The 26,667-nt window shown below is 35.6% G+C and overlaps 1 protein-coding gene across 2 annotated transcripts in view; it reads right to left on the bottom strand.

Moving 5' to 3' along the window:
• The window catches only part of LOC110382846 (protein real-time), a 58,917-nt gene that overhangs the window by 27,467 nt on the left and 4,783 nt on the right, over positions 1 to 26,667 (bottom strand). For both annotated transcript variants that reach the window (XM_049838129.2, XM_049838128.2), the window contains exons 2-4: positions 6,296 to 6,445; positions 5,875 to 6,006; positions 1,341 to 1,470 (exon numbers count right to left, since the gene is read on the bottom strand). In XM_049838129.2, the coding sequence (XP_049694086.1) occupies positions 1,341 to 1,470; positions 5,875 to 6,006; positions 6,296 to 6,445 (412 nt within the window). The remainder of the gene's footprint in view (positions 1 to 1,340; positions 1,471 to 5,874; positions 6,007 to 6,295; positions 6,446 to 26,667) is intronic.

Here is a 26,667-nt window from a genome sequence, read left to right as displayed (position 1 = left end):
TGAAGATAATGATGTGTTGAGGCGAATGTTAATTGTGGAAAAGTGTTGGTGTAAAAAGGACTCACTGTGTCATCTCATAAATGCGAGGGTATTGAATAATTTAATAATGCCAAATTGTTGCCAAAAGTTAATTTCGTTTTATGGAAGAATTCAACAAAAACACATTTCTTAAATTCGCTCAGTGAAAGCACAAAATACATAGGTACAGAAGTCAATCTACATATAAAGCGCGTTCGAGTCACGCAGACATAGGTGTCTATGTGTGCGTGTTCACAGTGTCTCAAACAACTCAAAACAGTGCGAGCGGGCTGCCGTTTTCTTGAGATACGCGCGTCACACACAAGGTAGATAAATGTGCACGCGTTTTGATACCTACCTAACTGTAATTTGACTGTAATATTTTTAATTTTAATAACAAAAGAAAAAGTAATAATGGAGTAACAAAAAGTCGTATTATATGTAATTGTTCAGTGGACGGTTGTTTTAATACAACAATAAACAGTGAACTGTCGTTTTTTAGCCTGCCGTATTACCTATAGTATGGACCTACTTATTTTCTCATATTTCGATGGTTCTTTTAATAAACGCAGTAGGTAGGTACAGTTAGGTGGGTAGGTAAGCGCCCTGGCGGCCTCTGGCCCAATGCCGTAATAAGTTTTGCTAGTGTCGGCCCAGGCGAACCGCCCAACCTACCCTCAAAGATTATTACTAAGTAGTAGGAGTTGATAATTATAATTCATGGCGAGAGTATGTTGTAAGGTAGACGAAATAAAACTCGCAAATCAAGGTTTCTGTAGGTAGAAGCAAGCTTAGATCAGGGACTGTACCAACCCATTAGGTACATACAAAAATATTTTTTTCGCAAGTAAAGAGTAATAAGTAAGTACCTATAAGTATATGTATGAATAACAAAATTATAAATTGCGGTTTCTGAAAAAGTTCGGTATCTCGTTCAAACGAATTTCCGTTGAAAGTGTTTATTAACCTCACGTATGCCACATTAAATATTTTATTATTATTGGTTTATATTTCATTTTTCCTGTTTTATTCTCAACAATAAATCAAATAATTAGATACGAGTACCACTACCACGTTAGTTTTATGCGCATAAAAAGTTGACGACCCTAGCGCGACCGCCGAGTTTAGGCATGAAAAGTGAAGTACATACATGAGATTGACTTCTGTACCTATGTATTTTGTAGTGAAAGTGTCCAAGGTTATCATGAAAAGACAACGACATTAAAATAAGTGAGAAATATTAAGCAATCTTTATCTTATGACATCTGGGTAAAAAGGCATTTAACAGAAAGTCTGATAATCCAAAGCTATCCACAACTCACCCTTGGCAATATTGGAGGCATACTGCTTCATGGCGATCTTCTCCACAGTGTTCTCGAGGCCGAAGAAGTTCTTCACATCCAGTAGAGCGCTCTGCTCGAAGCACGTCCAGTCTGGGTTGTCTGGGCACACCTGGGGAAATCATAAATGATTAACACCACAAAATCTCTTTTAAAATCCTGACATTTCATTAGTTAGTATGTCTCATAGAAGGTAGACAATATTTTCGGATACAGAATAACGTTGCTATGTTTAATTTAAATGTCGCCTATTTTAAATCACAAATTATGAATTAAAGAATCTATCAAGAACGATTTAACAATAGAATATCAGAACACGTGAAAAACAAGATAATGCAAATAATATGACCAAATTCATTAAGACTGCACCTCGAAATAAAATAATTTAACATACATAACAAGAACAATTTTCTTCTCATCTTCAAGACATTATTGAATCTCATTTCTGACTGAAAGTCAAAAATGTAGTTACTAATACGTAACATACATATGTAGCGATTTCGCAGAAGATTTTGAAACCGTCATGGTACGGTAACGATATATAAACGTATCTTAGCCAGACTGTGTATGTACTAGTGTTGTGTAAATAACGTCATTTTGTAAGTTAATGATATCGACACTACAAACTTAAATGCTACTTAAGAAATAGTCATTTAATTTTGGTTAATGAACATTGCGATAATTCATAAAGTACAACAAGGACTGGGTCAAATTGTTAACTTGAAAGTTGAAGACTCGATTATATGCGGATATCGACTTAAGACTCGATTAAATCAATAAAATAGCCCAAATCTGTGATATTGATAACCTTGGGTGAAATACTGGAAGTCATAGTTATTGTTACTAAGAGAACCACATTCTAACATCTCCTTAGCATAGCGATCTGACCTTTATTATTTAGGCTGACCTTGTTGACTGGTTTATCCGTAACTTTATATACGTCGTGCACTTTTTTGGTACCACCCAGACGGTCAACTTTTTATAACAGAAATAATAAAGTAATAATATACAGTACTGTCTACGCAGTAGAAGAATAACATAAAATCCAAGATCCAAAAGCTAAGTTTCAGAGATGAAGTCAACCTAAAGAAATAATTGAAATTCAATTTCCATTAATTGATTTTACACCTCAACTAAAAATTCATTTTACGAGAAACGTCCGCTCACGTCGGGACCAGGGGAATCCAAAATTAATCTTACGGCTTTACCAGTCAAGCAGTTAGTTAAAGATAAGAATACCATTTTATGGATCACTGACCCCAATAATAGAATTGACTAAACTGAATCTCGTTAAGATACAAATAAAGACCAAACAAGTAATAGAATAAATAAAGAAACCTTATCTACAACTGAAACTATTATCTGTGAAGGTGACAAAGGACTCGAAAATAACTATACAATACATATAGACGTGGATATAGACACGAGTAACAAAGCAAATCACTTTCACCCTTCACGGTCACCACTCAATAGAAATTGTACAACAATAAGTAGACCTTCAATGGCTGATAATGTAGTTCCTGTATTGTGAATGGAACAAGTAGGAACCGCGATGTCCCAGATATCCAGTCAGAGAAGATTAATGTATCACAACAAACAAATATCAAGGGTTCTATTATTTATTCTAATATTCTTCCCGATGTATGAAAACTTAACCACTCCATCTCTTAGTAGTGTTTTGGGAATATCTCTACTCCGTCGTCCGTGTTTTCGGCTTGAAACTACTCCCTCTAGCTTTTAGAAGCTTTTATTTAAAATTGTTATTTATTATTTGCAACTTTGCAAATTGTTATTTATTATTGTCCACATTCAAGTATACCAACATACCTCTTACATTTGACTCAAACAATAAATTATTCAATATGTTTGTTATTCTTTTCCACCAAGCTCCTGTGACTCTCACACATATTATATTATAAGACGTGACATAACAAATTTTCACATCCTGCGTATGCTTATATTACAGTACTCCATTTAAAAACATCGTTAATACCCTTGGAAAAGTCCTTGTCAATACAAACGATATGCGCCCCTGAATAATCCCTCACGAGGAAAGTTATTAGAACTTGCAACCACAATCAACCCACAATGGTTAAAATGAAAATAGACTTTAATTAAAATGGGGTAAAGTGCATTATCATGTTTTATTAGCTACGACTTGCGAGCATGCAATCAGCAATTTCTCGTATGTAAGTATGAATATACACCCTGTGGTGATGGAGAAAAGTAGAAATACATTTACAAGGATTAAATCCGTGCAATGTATGGAAGTATAAATTATGTGTGTTGGTAATGCATTTCCCTTGCAATGAGGGATATGGCTAAACATTTTCTAGACTTGAGGTTAATTCAAATGCTACATGGATTGGTTTCCATTTACGTCAATTCGGTAACACTGAATCATTAGAACATCGTAAGTAGATTTACTTCCAATGTTACTATTTAAAAGATAAATAAACAAAAAAGATGTTAAGTTGACCTTCCATAACGTGTGGACTTTGACTAAAGACCTCCGATCACCTAAATGATAAATAAATTAATCGTAACATTGGTGTATCTTATGAATATTCAAACTCAAAGTAAAGCAATAACAAAGAACTATTGAACCGCTTTAAAGCAATCAATCAGACAAAAAACTTTATAGCTTCAATTTCAAAATTGATCATAAAGTTTGGACCAAAATTTGGGACAAGGTATACAAAATAGCAATTAAATGGACATTGTTTAAACCGGATCGTGTTGGGAACAGGTTTTCTGGCACCTGCCGCTTTGACACTTTTTGGCAATGACATCGAAAATTGAACGATTCGAATACTGTACGTTTGGGAATCATTGTGATGTAGGTTCCCGCTGAGTTGGGGCTTTGAATTTTTCTGGCACGAATTACTGATTTGTTCTTTTAACACCTTTTGAACAATGCTAAAAGGAATTTTCCTACCAAAAGCGTCACATTGTTCAAAATTATACACATCACAGTGAGCGTTTTTAGCAGAAATAAATACAAAACTAAAAGCTATGTCTTCATTTTGATCCACGTAATTAACAACTGAAACTCTTTGACGTAATTAGCTATAACACAGTTATATTCTACTAGATTAACAAGTGAATTTTTTCCAGGGTCAATATTTACAGCCATCGTAACAACCTGCTCACCAACATTCAGAGCTACTGGTGCTGCAGACCAGTCCACCCCACATCATTAGCAAGTTCATCGCGTGCTCACTTTCTACGTTGCATCACCCCAGATATAATCGCCTGAATTATTACCTTCCTCTAGCACCTCAGTTCCTTCGTGTTGCAACAGTGCAATATTTGTTATTAAATAAATTGCTTAAAAATTGCCAGCTTCCCCCAATTTGGCAATGAACCAGGCAATTATCGTTTCGTTTGTGGATTAAACGGTCCTTTGATTGATGGGTTCGTGAAGATCAAGTTCTACCATGTTCTATAGAACATTAAGTATTAATTTGATTTCCGTCCATTTTTACTAGCGATAATCCTGCACTTAAACGGCTAGTTGTTTCTTTCTTACAGCCTCGAGTATAAAAAGAAGGAAAATATTAAATTAAGGACACATTTTCAGGTGAATAAATTCTTTACCTTTGCTAAATCCTTGATTTTGATATCCGGTTAGTTCCCGACTATAAAAGCGTGCTGATTTTAATAAAACAAACATTCTGTATACCACCCACATATTTACTAAACATTTCAAATTCAAACTGAAGTAACTAAAGCTAAACAGCTCAGCGCTAGAAACGAAAGTCATTAATTATGATGATGTGTTTACACAGACGAGAATATACACCAGCCTGCTAATTGAAATGCCTTCTCTTCGTATAATCAACGAGTTGAAAAATTCCAAGATTGAACTTGAACTATTGCTGACTATACACTGAGTTCAAAACTGGGTTTTACATCACAGATACATGCATTATAAGATATAAGGACCATTGAATCCTTTGTGAATAATATTCGACCAATTACTTCAGATAACAGGTTCCCTTGTCTCATTATAAAAACACTGTTACATCTATTCAAACATTACCTTACGTAAGAAACATCAATAACAACAAATACAGTGGAAAACTCCAGAAAAATATAAGAGGTAACAAAAACAAATACTTTCAGCGAATTTCTCAGGACCTCCGTCAAAAAACACATACTTGGAGATGTATCGAAAAAGTAAACTCGTCCTTGGGGAGTTATAGAAATAAAGTAGCTACGTTGATAGCAACAATAAATATTGATGGATCGTAGAAACATAATGTGATACAAAGACATTATCATTTTTATTCAGCGACAGCATCTTTCCGAAAATCATTCTTTGGGGATGTACTCAAAGGCAATTGCTTAAAACTAGAAGGCAATTACTATAACACTATAAAGCCGATAGTTTTTGTATTGCACCATTTTACTATTGCACACGCAAACGGCTAAATGGACTCTTACGGTGGAAGTTATATCTAATTTCAATTTGACTAGACCTGTAGAATCATAAAGGTCCGTGAATACTTACATAGTATTTACATTTCTCGACAACTCCGACCCTGGAGGCGAAGGTCTCGTTGGTGGCTTCGATCTCCAAGACCCTTTTCTTAAGGTCCAAATTGTTCTTCTGGATGAAGTAGATATAGTCAACGCCAATCATCTAGAAAAAACAATGATTAAAGACAACCGAATTCAAAGAAAGCTTACTCCAATTTTATTTTAACAGGTTCAAAGAAATTCTGACGTCGAATGAGAGTTTTTAATCGTGCAAGATAATAAAAGTAACATTTTTGGCACAGAAAAAAATAGGTCACACGTTTCATTCAATTTGACTGCGACAAACATAAGATTATCAAGTGGGATCGATAAGAATTAATTCTGCGCAATTTCACCAAGAAATGAATTTTTGTTTGTTATTGTAATATCTTAGTTGGTGTGACTGGACGTACTTTTTTAAGAAGATAAGGAGCTTCCACGTTGAGCTGACACCGCCTTGTAGTCAGTCTCACGGAGTCGTCTGCTGACCAGCTGTCCTCTGTAATAGCGCATTCCACCACCACCGGGATCTGGGGGCAGCTGGGGAACCGCCTCTCATATGCCTAGGACAAACAAACATTCACGTTAGGATTTATTTCATTTTACATCTTTAAAAAAAAAATCATTTGTAGCCTAACATGTACTGTACATGCCTAAAAGTCACGCATAAAATAAATACAGCGTTTAACCTAGGTCGACTAAAGAACACCCGTAAATAAACCACCTACACCCAAAATCGGGCCTCTAGAACCGCATTAGCATTTTCTACGCGAAAATAAAACCTGACATCATTAATTAACCTTCCAAGCCCTAGTTTTACACCCCTAAATTACTATTCCAAAGCGCGATAAACATCTTAAACACTGCTTTTCGTGTCTAAGTTCTTAATTCTAGGATTTAGAAACTATGCCAATGTCCCAAATTAAAGTTATTACAGCACGATAGGCAGGCAGATACCATTAAGATTTGTTGGATCTCTACTTAATTCCAGAATCGAACAAATAGGGCCCGACATTTCTGTCGAAAATTCTGGAACGGCAAATTCTACGAAGTTGAAAACGTGGCATCAATCAAATACAAATGTTTATGAACATTTGACAGTGAAGGGCGAAAGAGATTTCAACTGAGTTCGGGCGCAATATCCAATTTGGGACTTATTTTCGGCACATTTATCTGCTGTTAGAATCAGACTTTTTCGGTTTGTCTACTTAAATTCTTTTCTCGGTTTCCCCCGGAGACTACCATTCTGCGTAAGCCTGAAGTCATTTAATATTTAATGTTGGATTTGGTAATGAAGTTCTTCTATTAGTTTGGAATTACGTGATTAAAAACTTATTCGTAGAAAAGCTTTAAAAATGAAGGTAACATTTGCGTCAACGATAGCTGAAACATCAATAAAAGTGTAATTGAAAAAGTTTAGGTAGCCCTCAAAACTTTTTATTTTCGTAACTAGCAGCGCGATGTTCGTGGAAGATTTACCGTCCATTGATATTTAATGTCTAGATTAGGAGGAGGCATGTGACTGGTCACGTTGTAGAACATATGTCAAACGCACGTGTGAAAACCACAATCTGGAACTTCGGTACATTATTGAATCGTTAAATGTAACTAGAAAGGTTTCCACGAACATGTTTCTTGGCAAACCTCTTTACAAAGCTCTCACACTCACAGCTGTACTAAGAATCTACAACAATATAATTTAGGGGATTCCACAAGGTTCTATATTTGGACCGTATCGTGAAGTTTGTTTCTGCAACACGCCTTAAGCGATCTGGCTGTACAACATGTATTTACGTAAGATCTAAATCATGTGGTACCTTTGTTTGATATTTAACGATGTATTGTGGCTTCACAATCGGTGCGCGACAATAATAGCTCATTCGTGTTACGTGTTTCTGGTTTATTGCATATTAACTTCATAAAAGATTTTTCTCACGTACAACATTCATTCAGCATGGTTAAATTTTGTTTAAAGGGAGTTTTCAGGGGTTTCATTGGTAAAATTCGATTTGAATAGGCGTTGTTTCACTAATGCTGTTATTACTCGGATATTTGATAAATAATTTTCAAAACGTGAGTGGCATAATAATAAGTACTGAAGTAGGTAAAGTTTCCAGATAGATATTAGGAGACTGTTTAGTATTCAGGTGGCATTTCAGCCAATGGTAAACAATCCAGGTTTAAGATTTCACTTTCAAATACGTATTTGTGTTTCAATGGACGATTAAAAACACAGCCTATCAGAGTTCACTGCTGGTGGCAAAGCTTTGTACTCTTGAATATCTAGATATTCTACATGTTTTATGAGCCTTTTGTTATATTTTATATTGTAATTCAAGACCAGAACGTAAATATTTTATTGGTAACTTACATACATACCCATGTATATGGGTTTCGATACGAGGTTTTTATTTTTTATCGAGCCCTTTAACCTTGTTCAACATAATTTAACATGTTATTAAATGGGATACAAAAATGTCTAGATGTACTACCAGGGATTGTTTTTCCAAAAACACCTTCCTTAGTCATGCGGAATACAAATGGTGCATTTAAAGACTTTTCTACGCGACCTAACATATCGATATAATTCTAATCTCTACCCTGATGCCCTACACCCACTCATGACAGAACGAGCGTGAACTGAGTATTTGCGATCAAAATGTCATAATGCGACAAACAAATAGTTAAGCGTACGTGACTATTCCATGTATTGAGCTACGCACACACTATGCGAATGGTAGCCATTTTAGGCTGTAACTGTGGTGTATTCTTTTCGTTGATATACTTACGTGGATTTTTAAATAGACATGCTATACCGTGTATATATAATTTAACCTTATTCCTTAAATATGACCCGAATAAACAACTACGACCAAATCATTAGATCCAATCTGAGAATGTGGTTAAGTTTAACTTTTTACTAAGGACATTTTATGCCAAAAACTGCATCGTAAAAAAACAAGTCAATCCGAAGATGCAAGCCCTACATCTACCAACTATCATTCCACGAGCATGAATTACTAAGTACCCTAGAAGTCAAATACCCTATTCTGCCACCAGGACGAAGGAGGCCATTGAGACGACGACGTCTAAAAGCTATCGAGCCCAAGGGGGATTCGAAACGTGTTCAACAGCTAAAGGGGCATAAGTGCATTGGGGGAAAATAGAAAACTAGCTAGGAAGAGATGATAAATCTGCTACATGTTTCAACGCCTGTTGAAGTGAATCACGGGCGGGATCGAACGATATTGGATTTTAAAAATATCACGTGAAATATGCATGAAATGAAAATGCAAGCACGCTTTTAAAAGCGGTTTACATGTATTTTATGCATCATTTTTAATGTCATTGTTAAAAGGTGGTCTGATAAATAAGCGAAGCAAAATATCACAATCAATTAACATTACATTAACAAGCGCATTCATTAGACTTTTAAAAGTTTTCATTCGTGTGTCAACTCATTTTCATGTTACCCAGATAAACAGTTACCTAAAACGGCTCAAGTTTAGAAATAAATGAACTCACACAAAATTAATGTTTTCCATTTCAAGTGTGATTATAGCCTTACAAGCAATATTCCCGCAGAAGCCTGTTTACCTTTGTGAAGGGAGAATACTAATCTTTGAACTGAAAGCAATTTGGGGGAGGCTAATACAATATGATAGTCGCGATGAAAGCAATGGAAGAGCAAATAAATCCAATATCAAAATATTTCGATAGTAATATCAAATTCTACAGCAATGTAGCGTCCTTTTGTGATTTCAGAATTTGTGTGGTGGATCACGATTTTACAGAAGACGGTGAAAGTCTTATATAATATAGTAATAGTTCTACGCCTTAGAACATCATATACTCTCTTTACACGTAATGAAGAGTATGCCTCCTCGATTAAGCTGCACTATCTTCTAATAATGGCACTTATTACCTCATAACTACTAACGTCTACTGAAAACATCGTTACATCCTGTGGTATAGGAAAACATCGCAACATGGCATTAGAATTGCTACCAATAACGCTTTAGAAAACTGAATTAGGAAACAAAAACTAGAGTCTTGCAAATAGCGTGGTCAAAACCAATTTAACTAAAACTGTGTTCCCTGGAAGTGCAACTGGACCCTAATGATAATTTCTTGGTCGACCTAAGCACTGGAACTACTTTGTCGTAGGTCAAGGTTAGTGGAACAACTTGGAGGTCTAAATGTTGCGGAAGCTTAGGAGTATGACACTTGACGATGCACAGTATTTTGCAATGAAATTACACAAAGGGATGTGGATGAGGTTAGTTATGTAGATAGCTTGCACTTTAAGAAAAATAACTATAGCTTATAAAAAGCGAGTTTCATTTTCACCACCATTTTAATAAAATTACATGCTATCTATTTTCGATTTTGAGACCATCTGCGCCAAAAACTCAATACCCAACTTGCCACTTGGCATCACTGTCATGAACTCGACAAAACTGTCATGCTGTCATGTCACCCTCGTCAATTATACAAAATTCTACAGTGTTAACATCTTGTCAAGTTCTAACCAAACAAATTCTCTTCAAACTGAGACAATATATCAATAGAAATGTTTCACGTCATTCCGTATGTCGGCTTCGAACAGTGATTGTTGCTGTCAACCTGTCATTTGTATGTGCGGCGATTCTGTGATGTCACATTTCATGTTTGTTAATTAATATTGCTACTTCATTTGAAAGTAAATTATTTACGTCATAAGTCTAGACTTTTGGGGTCATGAATAAATACGATTGCGATAATTCTTCATGAAGCTGACCAATCGCTACTGAATCGACTGAAATACAGCGGTAGTAGGTTGCTATCAGGCATTAATAAAACTGCCAATATCAATTGACCTTGTGCCCAGTCGCGATGCAATCGTCCACATAGAGCGCAAACAAACATTTTCTATCTCCATTTGTCGATATCCTTAGCAAAGATCTAGATATAATTGTAGATTTAATTTTTCCGTTGTATTATTATACCTATTCAATTATTATTATAAAGGTAAATTAAAATGAATTTGTTGGGTTTTGTTTTAATTCCAATAGACGACAGATGGGTCATTAATCACTGCGATGAAACAGTACTGATAATAAATAAACAATACATTTTAAAGGGTGTACTACGCCCAATCGAATGACAAATAATCGAATGCCAATTGATCGACCACTATAAATCGAAATTCTAAATACTCGAACATTCATAATATCGAATGGTTATTAAATCGAACATTCAATACATCGCGCAGTAAATATATCGAGTGTTCAAAATATCGAATGTTCAATGTTCATAATGGACCGTATCGTGAAGTTTGTTTCTGCAACACGCCTTAAGCGATCTGGCTGTACAACATGTATTTACGTAAGATCTAAATCATGTGGTACCTTTGTTTGATATTTAACGATGTATTGTGGCTTCACAATCGGTGCGCGACAATAATAGCTCATTCGTGTTACGTGTTTCTGGTTTATTGCATATTAACTTCATAAAAGATTTTTCTCACGTACAACATTCCTTCAGCATGGTTAAATTTTGTTTAAAGGGTGTTGTCAGGGGTTTCATTGGTAAAATTCGATTTGAATAGGCTTTGTTTTACTAATGCTTCTATTACTCGGATATTTGATAAATAATTTTCAAAACGTGAGTGGCATAATAATTAGTACTGAAGTAGGTAAAGTTTCCAGATAGATATTAGGAGACTGTTTAGTATTCAGGTGGCATTTCAGCCAATGGTAAACAATCCAGGTTTAAGATTTCACTTTCAAATACGTATTTGTGTTTCAATGGACGATTAAAAACAACAGCCTATCAGAGTTCACTGCTGGTGGTAAAGCTTTGTACTCTTGAATATCTAGATATTCTGAATGTTTTATGAGCCTTTTGTTATATTTTATATTGTAATTCAAAACCAGAACGTAAATATTTTATTGGTAACTACACACACATGTATGGGTTCCGAAACGAGGTTTTTCCTTTTTTGCTAGAACCTTATAAGCTTATTCAACGAGGAGACATTTTATGCAAAAAAAACTGCATCGTAAAAACCAAATAATCCGACGATGTTCTACTAACTATCCCATTCTACTATCATTCCACGAGCATGAATTACTAAGTACACTAGAAGTCAAATACCCTATTCTGCCACCAGGACGAAGGAGGCCATTGAGACGACGACGTCTAAAAGCTATCGAGCCCAAGGGGGATTCGAAACGTGTTCAACAGCTAAAGGGGCATAAGTGCATTGGGGGAAAATAGAAAACTAGCTAGGAAGAAATGATAAATCTGCTACATGTTTCAACGCCTGTTGAGGTGAATTACGGGCGGGATCGAACGATATTGGATTTTAAAAATATCACGTGAAATATGCATGAAATGAAAATGCAGGCACGCTTTTAAAAGCGGTTTACATGAATTTACGTACCGTTTTTAATGTCATTGTTAAAAGGTGGTCTGATAAATAAGCGAAGCAAAATATCACAATCAATTAACACAACATTAACAAGCGCATTCATTAACTTTCAAAAGTTTTCATTCGTGTGAAACAAAACTCGTTTCCATGTTACCCAGATAAACAGTTACCTAAAACGGCTCAAGTTCAGAAATAAATTAATTCATACAAAATTAATGTTTTCCATTTCAAGTGTGATTGTAGCCTTACAAGCAATATTCCCGCAGAAGCCTGTTTACCTTTGTGAAGGGAGAATACTAATCTTTGAACTGAAAGCAATTTGGGGGAGGCTAATACAATATGATAGTCGCGATGAAAGCAATGGAAGAGCAAATAAATCCAATATCAAAATATTTCGATAGTAATATCAAATTCTACAGCAATGTAGCGTCCTTTTGTGATCTCAGAATTTGTGTGGTGGATCACGACTATATAGAACACAGTGAAAAGCTAATATGATATTATTCTATCATAATGATACTTGTACGACCTAAAACACTATATGTAACTACAGTCTTTGCATATAATGAAGAGTATGCCTCCTCGATTAAGCTGCACTATCTTCTAGTAAAGGCACTTATTACCTCATCACTACTAAGGCCTACTAAAAACATCGCTACATCCTATGTTTGTGGAAAACACCGCAACATGGCTTTAAAATTACTACCAATAACGCTTTAGAAAACTTAATTGGGAAAAGGAAACTAGAGTCTAGCAAATAGCGTGGTCAAAACCAATTTAACTAAAACTGTGTTCCCTGGAAGTGCAACTGGACCTTAATGATAATTTCTTGGTCGACCTAAGCACTGGAACAACTTTGTCGTAGGTCAAGGTTAGTGGTACAGCTTGGAGGTCTTAATGGTACGGAAGCTTAGGAGATGACACTTAATGATGCATATTATTTTGTAATAACACAGGGGGTGTGGTAGGATAGCTTGCATTTTTTAAAATAACTGTCTTCATAATATGTAGTAGATGTTTAGAAAAGCATGGCCATATTCACCACCCTCTTAATATTATTGCATAGTGTCTATTTTAGAGCTCTGACCATCTGCGCCAAAAACTCAATACCCAACTTGCCACTTGGAATCATTGTCATGAAGTCGACAAAACTGTCATGCTGTCATGTCACCCTCGTCAATTATACAAAATTCTGTCTATAGTGTTAACATCTCGTCAAGTTCTAACCAAACAACTTCTCTTCAAACTGAGACAATATATCAATAGAAATTTCTGACGTCATTCCGTATGTCGGCTTCGAACAGCGATTGTTGCTGTCAACCTGTCATTTGTATGTGCGGCGATTCTGTGATGTCACATTTCATGTTTGTTAATTAATATTGCTACTACATTTGAAAGTAAATTATTTACGTCATAAGTCTAGACTTTTGGGGTCATGAATAAATACGATTGCGATAATTCTTCATGAAGTTGACCAATCGCTACTGAATCGACTGAAATACAGCGGTAGTACATTGCTATCGAGCATTAATAAAACTGCCAATATCAATTGATCTTGTGCCCAGTCGCGATGCAATCGTCCACATAGAGCGCAAACAAACATTTTCTATCTCCATTTGCCGATATCCTTAGCAAAGATCTAGATCTAATTGTAGATGTAATTTTTCCGTTGTTATAATATGTTATAATAAAGGTAAATTAAAATGAATTCGTTGGGTTTTGTTTTAATTACAATAGACGACAGATGGTTCATTAATCACTGCGATGAAACAATACTGATAATAATAAACAATACACTTTAAAGTATTGAATACATATAAGTAGAACGATATTGAAATTAACTTAACAATATTTTGATACAATTACTATGATCAGTTTCGTTTACATTATTAATTAAAAATAAATGAGAGTGGTTTTAGCCAAGTTTTAATAGCCAACTATTGAGTAAAGAGTTGTCAAATTACATCTACGTTGACGTGAAGATCAAATTATCGAATTTCATCTTAGCCATCGATGTAAATTGAGTGAATACGATGATTTTATTATGACGATACGAGCTGCGGAAGGAACAGAAATAAATAATGGGAAGCAAACTCTCAAACGAAAACGGTGCAAATACTTGATCCTCGGTAGGCTGTGTGGGACACGAACGTCATTCAAGTTTTCCTGAAGAAGTTCCCAACTCTTATTATTTTTCCTGTAAAGTACTTTACAACTTTTGGTCGTCCCGCTCACAGCTTATACGTTTAAAGTGTGTTCTAAATACTACGTTTATCACAAAAATAATTTCCAGCCAATAAAAAGTAACGCAATCCTTACGAATGTGCGAAATACGAATTTCGAATTCCCGACGTTGCTCGAACGCGTTCGTGTTGTAACATAACGATTTCATATCCGTTCGGACACCGTCGGCCGGTGCTCGGCGAAGGGCGTTCGTTCGTTCCATTTTCAAATTCAAATTTCAATCAAGGTATCCTCTTGATTCGGAAGCGCGATTGGCTGATGAATATTTTATTGATTACAACGGCTGATTCTTTTGTGAGTTTGCTTTGCAGATGATATTTTTGTAGTCTTGCATCAGTTGTAGGCTTGAATTTATTACAAGCTCTATTGAGTACAATTGTAAACAATGACGAACATAACATTGTGCATGTGCTACTAATTATTGTTTTAATTATTATAATATTAATCACCACTGTTATTGTTTTAATTATAATGATGTATTTGCGGTTTTTTTTCCTTAATGAAATAATTATAGCATCTATAGATTACACAGAGGAAAAATCAACTGATTATATTTGATCAATTGTTTAATCATTTATTATAAAGAGAACTGTAAATAGCAGATCTATGGAATACTGAATATAGTCCTTGACCCTGCGGTTCACGATTTTTAAATATTTTTCGTGTCTATAATCCAGGTGACCTATCGGAAATTAAAATGAACGGCGCTGAGGTACCGGCATCAGAATTTCATGCTTTTATGGAGATTAAAGAATTGTATAGCGAAACAGCTACTTTGATCAGTTCACGCTCCGATGAGTTTGTAGAACTTAAACCTATCGATTTCAGTAGTTTCAGTATTGAATTTGTAGTATAAAAACTATCCTGTTCAAATTGAGATTTTATCATATGATGCAAAAATTACATAATCCAAGATGACAGTGGTAACAACAAGACTTTAAATTGCCTGGTTGAAAATATTTTCCTTCCTCTTATCAGAACAAAACAAGCACTCAGTAAAATGGCATTCATACAATTATGTAAATTGATACTAAGACCTTAATGAACGTTTAAATGAAGAATAATAAAAAATGAGATAATTCTCTAAGAACTACCATTAAATTAATTAGGCTTGGAGTGGGGTGTCCTTGTCTGCCTTAGCATTGAGTACGATCGATATTATGAAAAGCTGTGTTTTTTTCGCTTTTAAGTGCCATAAAGTAGTTATTACACGCCGTGGGAAACAAACATGTGTTATTATGAGTCACTGCGGCAAAATTTTAGTCTTACGGCCAGTTTTACCATGTTCACCGCAATATTTGTTTTATCTGCAGTACTTCAATCATGAGCTAATCTAACAGACAATCTTTAAAATAAATCAAGACGCGAGAAAGTGTGACGTTTGTCTGTTTTAAATCTCCTAACATACAATTTGGCAATTCGCCACAACAACAGGATAAAAACAGTTAACGAAGGGGAAAAGGGGACTACAAACAAAAACGTGTCCCCATCCGAAGGATTAACGACCTGAAGGTCGTGGGGACAGGGGAGCAATTTGACGGGAGCAATCCAGCAGATTAGGAATACTCGACGCAATTGCCGATGCCGGTGCCAAAACGTGACTACAGTCACACGAGACCAATAGACTCAATTCAAACGGTACACAATAAGTCATATTTGGATCACACTGTATCATTGAATTGCGAAAAATGATTGAACTATCAACGGACGCAATACTGGAGGACAAACTTTAGTACTGGAGGACCGCTTTAAAGCAAAGAGTTCTATATCCAATGGACCGCTTTGACCAGCGATTACACAGAAGCCATTACATTTAATAACCGGTACTTAACGCGGTATGTAATTAAACACAGCGACACAACGTATGTAATTGTCAACCATTTGTAGGCACGCAACTATCAGGTCACGTGTTCCCAAGTGTTGCCTCCTCATCATGCAAACAACTTTAGCAGGCTTCTAGGAACACTTGGCGTTTTAACGGCTTCCCTGGAAACACGCGATTTCTAAACAGCAATCGCCGTAAAAGCTTTAAGTTATGTCTTGTCATGTGCTCTCTAAAAGTTTCATTACTTCTCAGGACCTGCATCTATGGGCTGCTTTATAAAGTTAAGTGGAAATCAAGTCTTAGAGATGTCAATTTACGACTTCTCATTAAAACTTTAGACAAGCTGTTCCTCGCTTTGAATGAGAAGTAACAATTATTACCTCGCTTGATTCAAAAGCCTTGTCTAGACCACCAGTCTTTAATTTTTATTGAGCGGAACGGGATAATGTAGCAATTAAAATAATAAGACAATGAGTTACTTTAACAACAACCATTAATAATATTGTTCATTCAAGTTTATAAAAGCATGTTTTACATAACTTGCGTGTTCTATGAGTGTTTGATAACAAAATGGTATTACGTAATATCTCTTTAATTTTATTACGACAAGCACGCACGACATGTTTCGTGCCATCAATAGGTTCATTCAATCGTGTATTTTGGAGCTTTACCGTAACGACGACCTCCAGTACTCGCGAAGTTTAATTTATTCCGTCTAATCTACGAAGATCAAGGGTGAGGAAACAACTTCATTTTATTTATAGACAACAATGGATTGGCAGGAATTAATCGATATATAAGCCTCTGGAAATTCTGTAGCTATAAAATAACAACATTGTGAATACACAGCATAACTCAATCAAGTTTGAAGATTGGTCCAAACAAGAGTTGTTTTGAGCTAAGGCCCAGTTGTGCCTTGAAGAGTACTTCAGAAACGAGAAGTATCAAAGTTTCTCATATTTGTCAACAAACTCGTGGACACAAGAGCAAACATCTCCAAGATGAGAGTGAATCTTCTAATATATTTTTTATCCATTCACGTAACCTTACTGCTCGGGGAGCCAGAGAAAACAGCTCATTAAAGATTGCTGAGGAAAGAGCTTATCGCGTCGCTCACTGCAAATGCAGACTTAAATGGGAAATGCGGGCTCGAGTGAAGCTCACTGTTATAAATTTACAACCCAGAGACTGCTATTAGAGCACTCGGGCAGAATTAGGTAATGTACTAATAAACTTACAAGTTTATTTGTAACGCAATGTTTTAAAAACTTTTAGAATTGAATACATCATTCACGTTAAAAATCACATAAAATGCCAATCTTCATTACACCATCCATACCCATACTTGCTTAAACGAACACGTAGAACATTATCAAGCACGCACACTCCCAAACAAAAGATTTCCATTTCATCTTAATCTTTCTCAAATCCACATTTCGTAACACGTCCTCCGTTTTTGTCTCTGCAAAGATATTCGCTGTTATCCGCAAAAACAGGGATTCGTGAGCGATATTGCAGACTTCGCCCTTGACTTCCCCGGCATTAGGATTTACTAGGCATATTATTTGCCAATAGTAATCCTCGGTTCTGTAGCTTATGTCCTCCGATCTGAAGGCCGTCATCTGAATGATCAATATCTACGCTTCGATGAGCAAAGGTTAAGGTAGGGTCGGGAACATTTGGATTCACACTTTTTGCGTTATGTAAGGTTTGGGATGCGTGTAATGGAAAAGGAAATGTATTTTTTGGAGATGGCGAGGAGCGTTGAGTGGAAAAGGTAAACATAGTGTAACAGGTTCAACTATCAAGGAACAATATTATTATTGTGAACATATTTGGTTGTGAGTTGTAAGGTTATAAGTACCGACACGGCAATTCCCTTAACACATTTTCCTTCATCACCACTACTGCCATGAATCACAGTAAATAAAATAAACCATGACTTGATCACAACAATACAAAGATTAGTAGACAAAGGAAGAATAAATCGTCAAATGTATTGAAATGCAAATTTTTAACTGACTGGACATTGGCGCCTTATCGTCACAGTTGACAACTTGAACACGTTTATTGACACTTGCAAGATCTATTGTTAAACAACTTTAGTTTAATAGCTCACGTGTTTCTTTATGTTCGTGATCAAATTCAACTAGCGAAACTATTGTTTGGAATACTAAAATATCCGGTATGCATAGGAAAACTTTAGAAGTATTGTTTACAGATGTTATTATTGTTCACTTATTGTGTCTTATATTATTTGCAAACAACATTCATTACAAACATTTTCACATTACAATTTCTCTTCTCAACAGGTCCTTAAAAAGGGAGACTGATTTGGATCTAGTTATTATCAGTATCATTAGTAACATAACATAGAAACAATCAGATTTTCGAGCATTTTCTACCAATTTGCACACAATAATGTCAGAAAACATGTTCCCTATCTAATTTTACGCACAAGCCGACCTACATATCTTGAGATAATTAAGGGTCACCGATAAATACTAACCGGCGCATACCTAACCTGATAGCCGAATGTTCCGTATCTATTGTTTGTAATTATATCAAAGTTGAACTTAGTAACGATAACTGTATAGAACTCGTTGGATATTAGCCCATTCGGCAATAAATTGGAATAGAAATTCAGCCTTACGAAAATCCTTTCAGAAACGTGGAATATTACTCAAGCTTTTAGTAAGAATAATAAATACTGAACGACAAATTAAAGCAAAGTAATTCAATGTTTACAGAAGATTATAACCATCTTATCATCAGTCGAATTTCGCAAACATGTTTTCAATTTTCTGAAAGAGTGATTCCAAATCCAGTTAGTCAATTTCTCGTCTCCACTTTGAGGAAATTGATAAACTAAGATTAGCCAATAAATTGGGATATTTAATCGTTAATCTGAGACCACTTATAGCAACTCCACGTGCTAATAATAGAATTTGGAAAAGGTCAGGCGTCCCTAGAGATTAGGAGTATATATCTATAGGAGGAAATACGTGCCCATGCTTAAGTCAACAGATTATTAATTAATATTGTACAGGGGATATTTTAGGAACGGCGAGTACCTGGCACCTGCTTTCATTTAACTTTGTTTTCCCCCCGGGAAGAAAATAATTATAGGCTTTTCAGTAAAATGCTCTACGTACAAAAAGGAAAAAATTATAGCATAAAATTCAAGCACTCGATTTAGTCATCCCTGCAGAAAAACTCAAAGAATTAGGTCGGAAAAGTACAAAAATATCCCATTCGGGTCAAACGAAAAATAAGAAGGTACTTAAAGTTTCGAAGAAGCCACAGGTACAGCTACTTCAAATTTAATTTACTTCGCAACAAGAGGTAAGAGGCTTCGAAAACTTTCAGAAATACTTTCCAAAGAAAATGTTCATAAAATATTGATAACGAAAAACCTTCCTCAATTTTAAGTTAGCAACGAGTTCAAATTGCTGTAATTGGGTCACCCGGAGGAAACTGTTAATTAGCTTTTCGACTTATTAGTGAGAGTTTAGAGTAATCTAATATGAAAGTAGCAACTGCCCGTTATAGATCTGACCTTGTCAGTGGAAGCTGTGATTTATTTACATCACTCCACCTCGATACAGACAAACATTTTATTCAATTTAGCTTTTACCTGCTCAAGGCAAGTGTCGAAATAAAACTTTTAAGTAGGAGACTCTAGTACTTAAAGTAAGTCAAGTAAAGCAAAGTGAGAAGGAAAATAACTGCGCAACAACTCCAGTCAGATATGGCGTTATTCTCAGAATGTTTTGAGCGAAACTTCGCCAACAATTTAGTTCTTGCAAAACGGAGAATCTAGTAATAGTGAGCAGAGCTTCGCATACCTCACAAATGGGAGCATCGGAGCATACAAAGGGAACAAAGAATTCTTTGTATTAATTAAACGTTTCGTTTTTAACAACAGAATAGTTAAGTTAGTTAATACTCGTCCCTTCAAATATAATATGTTACAAAATCATAGCATTTCCTGCAGAATCCCGTCATCGCTTCCACATAAACATTTCACATAGCCACGATACCGGTTCAAGCCAGATTGCAATTTGCAAAACCGGTCTGAGCCGGTCTCCGAAGACGCTTCGCAACAGTATAGAACTAATAAAGCTAGCCATTTCAAAAGCATTAAACTGGGAAGGTGTACTAACTAAAACTAGCTACAAGAGTGGCAATAAAAAGATAGTAGGTGGTGTAAGGAAGTGAACACGTACAATATTGTGTGAATGTGGTTCTATATGAGGAAAAAGAGATCTCTTTGTTCGTAATACTGTTTTTAGTGCACCAACAGATGTCCCATTTGATGCGCCATAAGATAACGGAGACGTCTTAAGTGTTTACTTGTCCAAAATTTGATAAAGATAACAAAGTCAACAGTACAGCGTTTGTAAATAATACGTGTAACGGAACTGAATATTGAGCTTAGGAAATGATATTGAAAGTGGAATAACGGTCCGCGAAAACAAAGAATTGTTTATTGAATCTGAAAGACAATATCCGCAAGATAATATCTATTTGGGACACTATTCAGAAAACAAATCAAATGTACTATAATAACATAACACACGTGGCAAATAGATAAAAGATAAGAACGAGATGATGGATGATGGTCTTCATAAATAATCAACGAAAACAATGAATCACAAAATAAATAATCCCGGTTGAGATTAGTTTCAGGCTACTCTACTAATCCACGCAATATATTACGTATGATAAAGTACACAGTGTAAAGTATCAATATCAAGGTAATGCAGATATATTTAGCTATTCCCGAGGAAGACCAAAACAACAGTTTGGGAGCTGCGCAAACGCCGCTCTGTTTATTTATACGGCAGACGCTGGATTATATTCGCAAAGTTATTTGACAGCTTGTTAGACGGTTATGTCTTTTGGTGTTGTCTGGGAAACAGGTTTCAATTCATGCTCTTTGTAGTTTATTACTGGTCTTAGAATGTTTATTAAAATTAATATATTCATCTTAGCAGGCACATTTCTTTGAAGATTTATGCGGTAGTTACTCATGTGAATGAGCAGCCGGATAGAAGTCTGTATAGTAAGTGGAAGTACTTTGCTTTTAGCATAGTTGCAAATATGATTATTGCTGAATCAGCATTATATTTTAATGCAGATGTGGAATCAACACTAGGACTGCAGAACTATCATGCCACGCCATGCATATTCATTACCTCCAATTTAGAGAATCAGTGATCTGCATACTGACCAAAGAACATTTCAATTGATTTTCATTCCTATAGTGACAGAGTTACAGAACAATTTGGGATGGCTCGGCTCAATTCGAAATCAACTTCCTATTGAGGTAGATATCCGGCAAATATTTTGTTGTTATGAATTGGATATTTATATGAAAAGATTTATTTCAATACCGGTTTTCATCCGGAAGAATGACCGCAATAATTAATAACGACGTATGGGTTATTTGATCAGCTTCAAACAATCTCATGTAAGCAGTCGTACCGAGAGTCAATTTAAACATGAGACAATTTTCGAGGTTATCGCGTATTTAATAAATGTCACGCTACACAACAAAGAAGTGTATTAAAAAGCAGATCTTATTAGAGATAAGAAATAGCTCACTAGAATTTAAAGATGAAAAAAGTTTGCTCTATAAGAAGAATCCTATTCACGCGGAAAAGCATTCCAACAGCAAAATTACGAAATACTTTAAAACTAACGATAACATTGAAATACCTTCCCACTTTAGTGAATACCGCTGTGAAAGCCATTATAATGGAAATAAACATAAAGGAACGCGTTAAAATGTAATTAAAACACGTGTAAACTGAATGAAATTGTTTAGGTACATTATTTCATCGGCAGGCATTGTTATTTGATAACATTGGCGTTTAATTATACCAAGGGGATTATTTTTAACCAGAAAATTTTCCTCAAAAACTTCTGCTTTCAATTTTACGAAGTAAAGATGAGCGGCTATTGAAAACTGTGAGACCATTCTCCAAAGTTTTGTATTGGAGAGAGTTTAAATGTGAATAGCGGTTGATAGTACTTCTCCAACTTTATCAATGACAGTGGAATGTTATAATGTAGTAAAAACGGCAGCAAACACAACTAAACAAACACGCATTTCTGGAATAAGGTCATCGGCCATCTCTTCCGCATGCTGACGGCTGTCCTTGTTATCAGCTGTGTGATGACAACCTCTCGTCTACTCTCTGTGTCAACAAGGACTTTTATTTTTGTATGCTAGTCTATAAACTTAGAACTAAACTGTTTTCTATCTAGTTGTTTACCGTTTTGAAAATAATAGGGGTTAAAGTATGAAATTGCCGATTTGTACTGAAAACCTAAATTGTGTTTTTTTTTAATTTTTAACAAACTTATTTAATCAAAATAGTTGCCATTATTATCTATACATTGCGGTCATCTAATAAGAAGGTCATTTATGCCTTTACGATAGAACTCTGAGGATCTAGACTGCACAAACAGTGTGAAAGAATTTTGTTCTGCCTCCTGGGAAGAAACTTCTTGTGACGTAGATAATTGTCCAAATCACAAAAAAAAATGGTCGTCCGTTAGAGCAAGGTCTGGCGAATATGGAGGAAGACGAATAGTTTCCAACTGCAGTTCCTGAAGAGTTAAAACGGTTTATTTTGCTGTATGAGGCCTCGCGTTGTCATGGAGCAATAGCGGTGAAGGTCGATTCATGAGTCGTGGCTGTTTTACTGCTAATTTTTTCAACATTATTCGGTGTTCGGCTGGGTATCTGGGTAGTTTGACTAGGATCGGCGTTCACCGTCTCTCTTAATTTCTCGTTAATCACCTGTCAGGCGGTCTTTCTCATGGCTCGTTCTTCAAGTCGAAGTTTCCACCACGAAAGCGTTTAATCCAAAATCGCACGGCGCGTTCTTTAGCAGACACCTCTTCAAATGCAGCATTGATATTGCGGGCTGTTTCTGCCGTTTACTTCCGCGTCGGAACTCATATTCAAAAATTACTCAAATTTTCGCAGTATCCATCTTTCTTGTTTAAGTTGAATAACAAAAACAATTGAACATCGATAATCAAATGTTTCACATTTTTTAAAAGAAGAACATCACAGAAACCACGTGAAAAAAGTTCCATTCGAAAACCTCAAACCATGAAGACTCTATGGCAATTCAAAAACCTACTAGAATAAAACGGCAATTTCATACTTTAACCCCTAATATGTAGGGAGAAGTATGATGAGATTGAAACTGTTGGGGATATTGGAAATTTCCCGAGCATCTTCGGAAGATTGGTTCAAAATGTATTCGTGAATTTTATTTTAAATTTTATTCATATCTTCAAGGTGTTTCATTGAGAAAATGGAAAGCGATGACTGCTCTCTAAAGAACCTTTTTCGGTTCCGGGTAAACGTTGAATGTTTTCATTCAATTTGCCCCAACACGTTATCTTCCTGTAGTATAAAACTAGTTGATAGGTCATTGGCCATCTTAATGATGACCTCTGCCACTTTGCTGGACAGTGGCGCAGATGGCTCTTAGGAGCACTTAAATATGCTTACTCCACAACGTCAGCTAAGTGGGGCACTAAATACACACTGGCTTAGAGCTTAGGGACAACAGAAGTCCGCATCTGCTTAGATTTTATGACATGAAAATTAAGAATGATATGAAATTAATGAATGCAGATTTAAAATGTTTAAATTAGAAAGGCATTCGATATAATAGTAACAATATGCATGGAGGAGACAACATAATATTATTACATGAGTCTCGTCAAAATTAGAGTTAGATACGGTCGCACTAAACCGATCTGGGTTTTTACAGCAGCTCCACAACATAAACAAGTTGACCACATAGTAACGATATCACGAGCAAAACAAAATAATACCAGGAAATATATAATAAAAACACCTGCAACCGCAGAAAACTATACCATGGACATATTAGCAGTTGCTGAGTCGAGTCTAGGATCCTCGTGCAAAGCCTCTCGTCTATACGGTAGAAACATATTATATTACTTATACTGACTTCTCCACGTAAAGCCTAAACCACTGTTGCTACAACCCTGACATTTAAGCAGTCGTCTTTTGTCTTGCCAGCAGTCCTCACGAGGATTCTTAGGGATATAAATTATGTCCCTCAGGACAAAGTGCATACAGCGAAAAACCGCTAATCAAGAGTATTCGTACATTTCCAAGTTGCACACGCAAAACATGTGAGTAATTTGTAATTTACCACACTGCACGTGTCGGCAGACGTGCACATCTCACTAACATGTAATAACAAACTGGCTACTAATTAAAGATGATTCATGTTGCACCAATTAGACAGCTAGTATTCAGATAAGTTCTAAATAACAATATATTTCAGTAATAGTGTTACATGTGGACATGAGGTCTAAGGTACAAAATAGCTGAATGAACTATGTATTTAGAAATGGCACGCCCAAAACCGTGGAGCACTAAAATATTTGCCTCAATACAATCTGATAGATGATTATAAGTTTCAGCACAAGGGAGCAATGAAAAGTAAGGACAAATAAAACATAAAATGTAATAAGAGAAAAAAGTGTAATTAAGAAAAGTTCTGATATCTAGGAATATGTAATTACAACAGTATTCTCAGCCATTGTTATTATTAAATAACTACTTAACGTGGAATAAAAACTTACAACTTGAATGTCATTGTCCGATATTTAGGATAACGTATTACGAGCACAATAACGTTTTGAGGACAACTGAGTTTAATCTTGCTAATAATAACATTTCGTGAATTAAACGCCTCTTATTATTCGTTATGTAAATGAGTTCATACGCCTGTATTATTAAACTGGTCTTTATATAGCTCCATAGAGTTTGTTTCTTCGATGATTTTCATCATTTTATATTTTTAAAAGGCCATATTGTGGTATTCATTCAATGCACCGTTCACTACCAGAATGCTTACTAAGTTCACTCTAACTGTTCTTTTGTATGCAAAATATTTTGCCCACTGATACCCTACGTGCAGTTGGGGCCTTATAAAGCTTGCAAACGATACAATTTAGAAGGAAATAACAAGTAACCAGCATTAGTAGCAGCAGTAAACAGCATTGCACTTGTTTAGTAAATGCATTATCCTAATGGGTATTTACCAACGTCCTGCGGACACAACTGATAATGTCACAAACAGATTTATGAATGGTCACGTCCTAAATCCCACTGTCAAGATAGCTAATACTACGCAGGGCTATGCATACGAGGATATAATGGCAGTAGCGTGCTAAGAATGAATAACATGGGAATGAATGTCGAAGATTGGACTATGAATAGATCCTTTGAATTGAATAGGATTGAAATGTCAAAGGGACTGTGCTGGTATGAGCTGAGTCTCAACATTACTCTAATGGGCCATCTGGTTAAGAAGATTGCAAGTATTCTATAGAAGAACAGACTTCAATCCAATAAATGCAGAAAGGAATCAAGGAAATAAATCAGGATCAAAAACGTTATATGGAAGCAGATGACAGTGCATCTAAATACAACTTTACTACAACAATAAAACGGTACGACAAGTTACTGATATGAGAACAATAGTTTTGAAATCTAGACGTATTCTTCCCCAAAGATAATCAGAACGTGTCAGATAATTGTGAAATGTCGTAGTAGAACAATGACTCGAAACTTCACCTTCATTTGAATGTCATTGACGCACTTGAAACAATATGCATGTTACATGTTATATAGGCCTAAAAAATAAGCAAATTATTTGGATAAGAAATATCGACCCTTCGTAACATTTATGAACAAACTATTTTATAGGCTATGGATCTTAGTAAACAATTGAAGGAAAAGAGACGCTTCGTCTATGAAGAAAAGTAGATCAACTTTCAGTGACAATAAAACAACAGTAAAAGCTAACAAGCTAAGACAGACACTGGATAATTTTTACAATAGCAAGTTCCTTTCAAGCCTACAACCCAGAATAAAAGAATGAATCACGATTTCTACGTCCGAAAACCTCAGCTAGACAAACCATTCAGATCATCGACCGTAGCGTGACTAGCCAACTGTCAGTCTAAACCACACCTTCGTGCTAAGGAAATAGAGCCAAGAATCCATTACAACGTACTTGATTATAAAATGAACTCGAGCAATCGGTCATGGCAAGAGAAACCCACTAATTTCGAAGGTCCGATTGAAATTAGACTTTAGTGCATTGTGTTAGAAACTGTTGTTTGTTAATATAATGATGCCACCCCTTGAAAGCAAATGATTCCTAATAAGCATAGATGTAAATTGACCTCCGTTACTACCGACCAGGAGTTTTCATTAATTGTAA

The sequence above is a fragment of the Helicoverpa armigera genome, chromosome 8 (assembly GCF_030705265.1).
Source record: "Helicoverpa armigera isolate CAAS_96S chromosome 8, ASM3070526v1, whole genome shotgun sequence".
NCBI classification, from domain to species: domain Eukaryota; kingdom Metazoa; phylum Arthropoda; class Insecta; order Lepidoptera; family Noctuidae; genus Helicoverpa; species Helicoverpa armigera.
The sequence above is the reverse complement of the archived record's forward strand: the minus strand, read 5'-3'. Positions and strand labels throughout refer to the sequence as shown.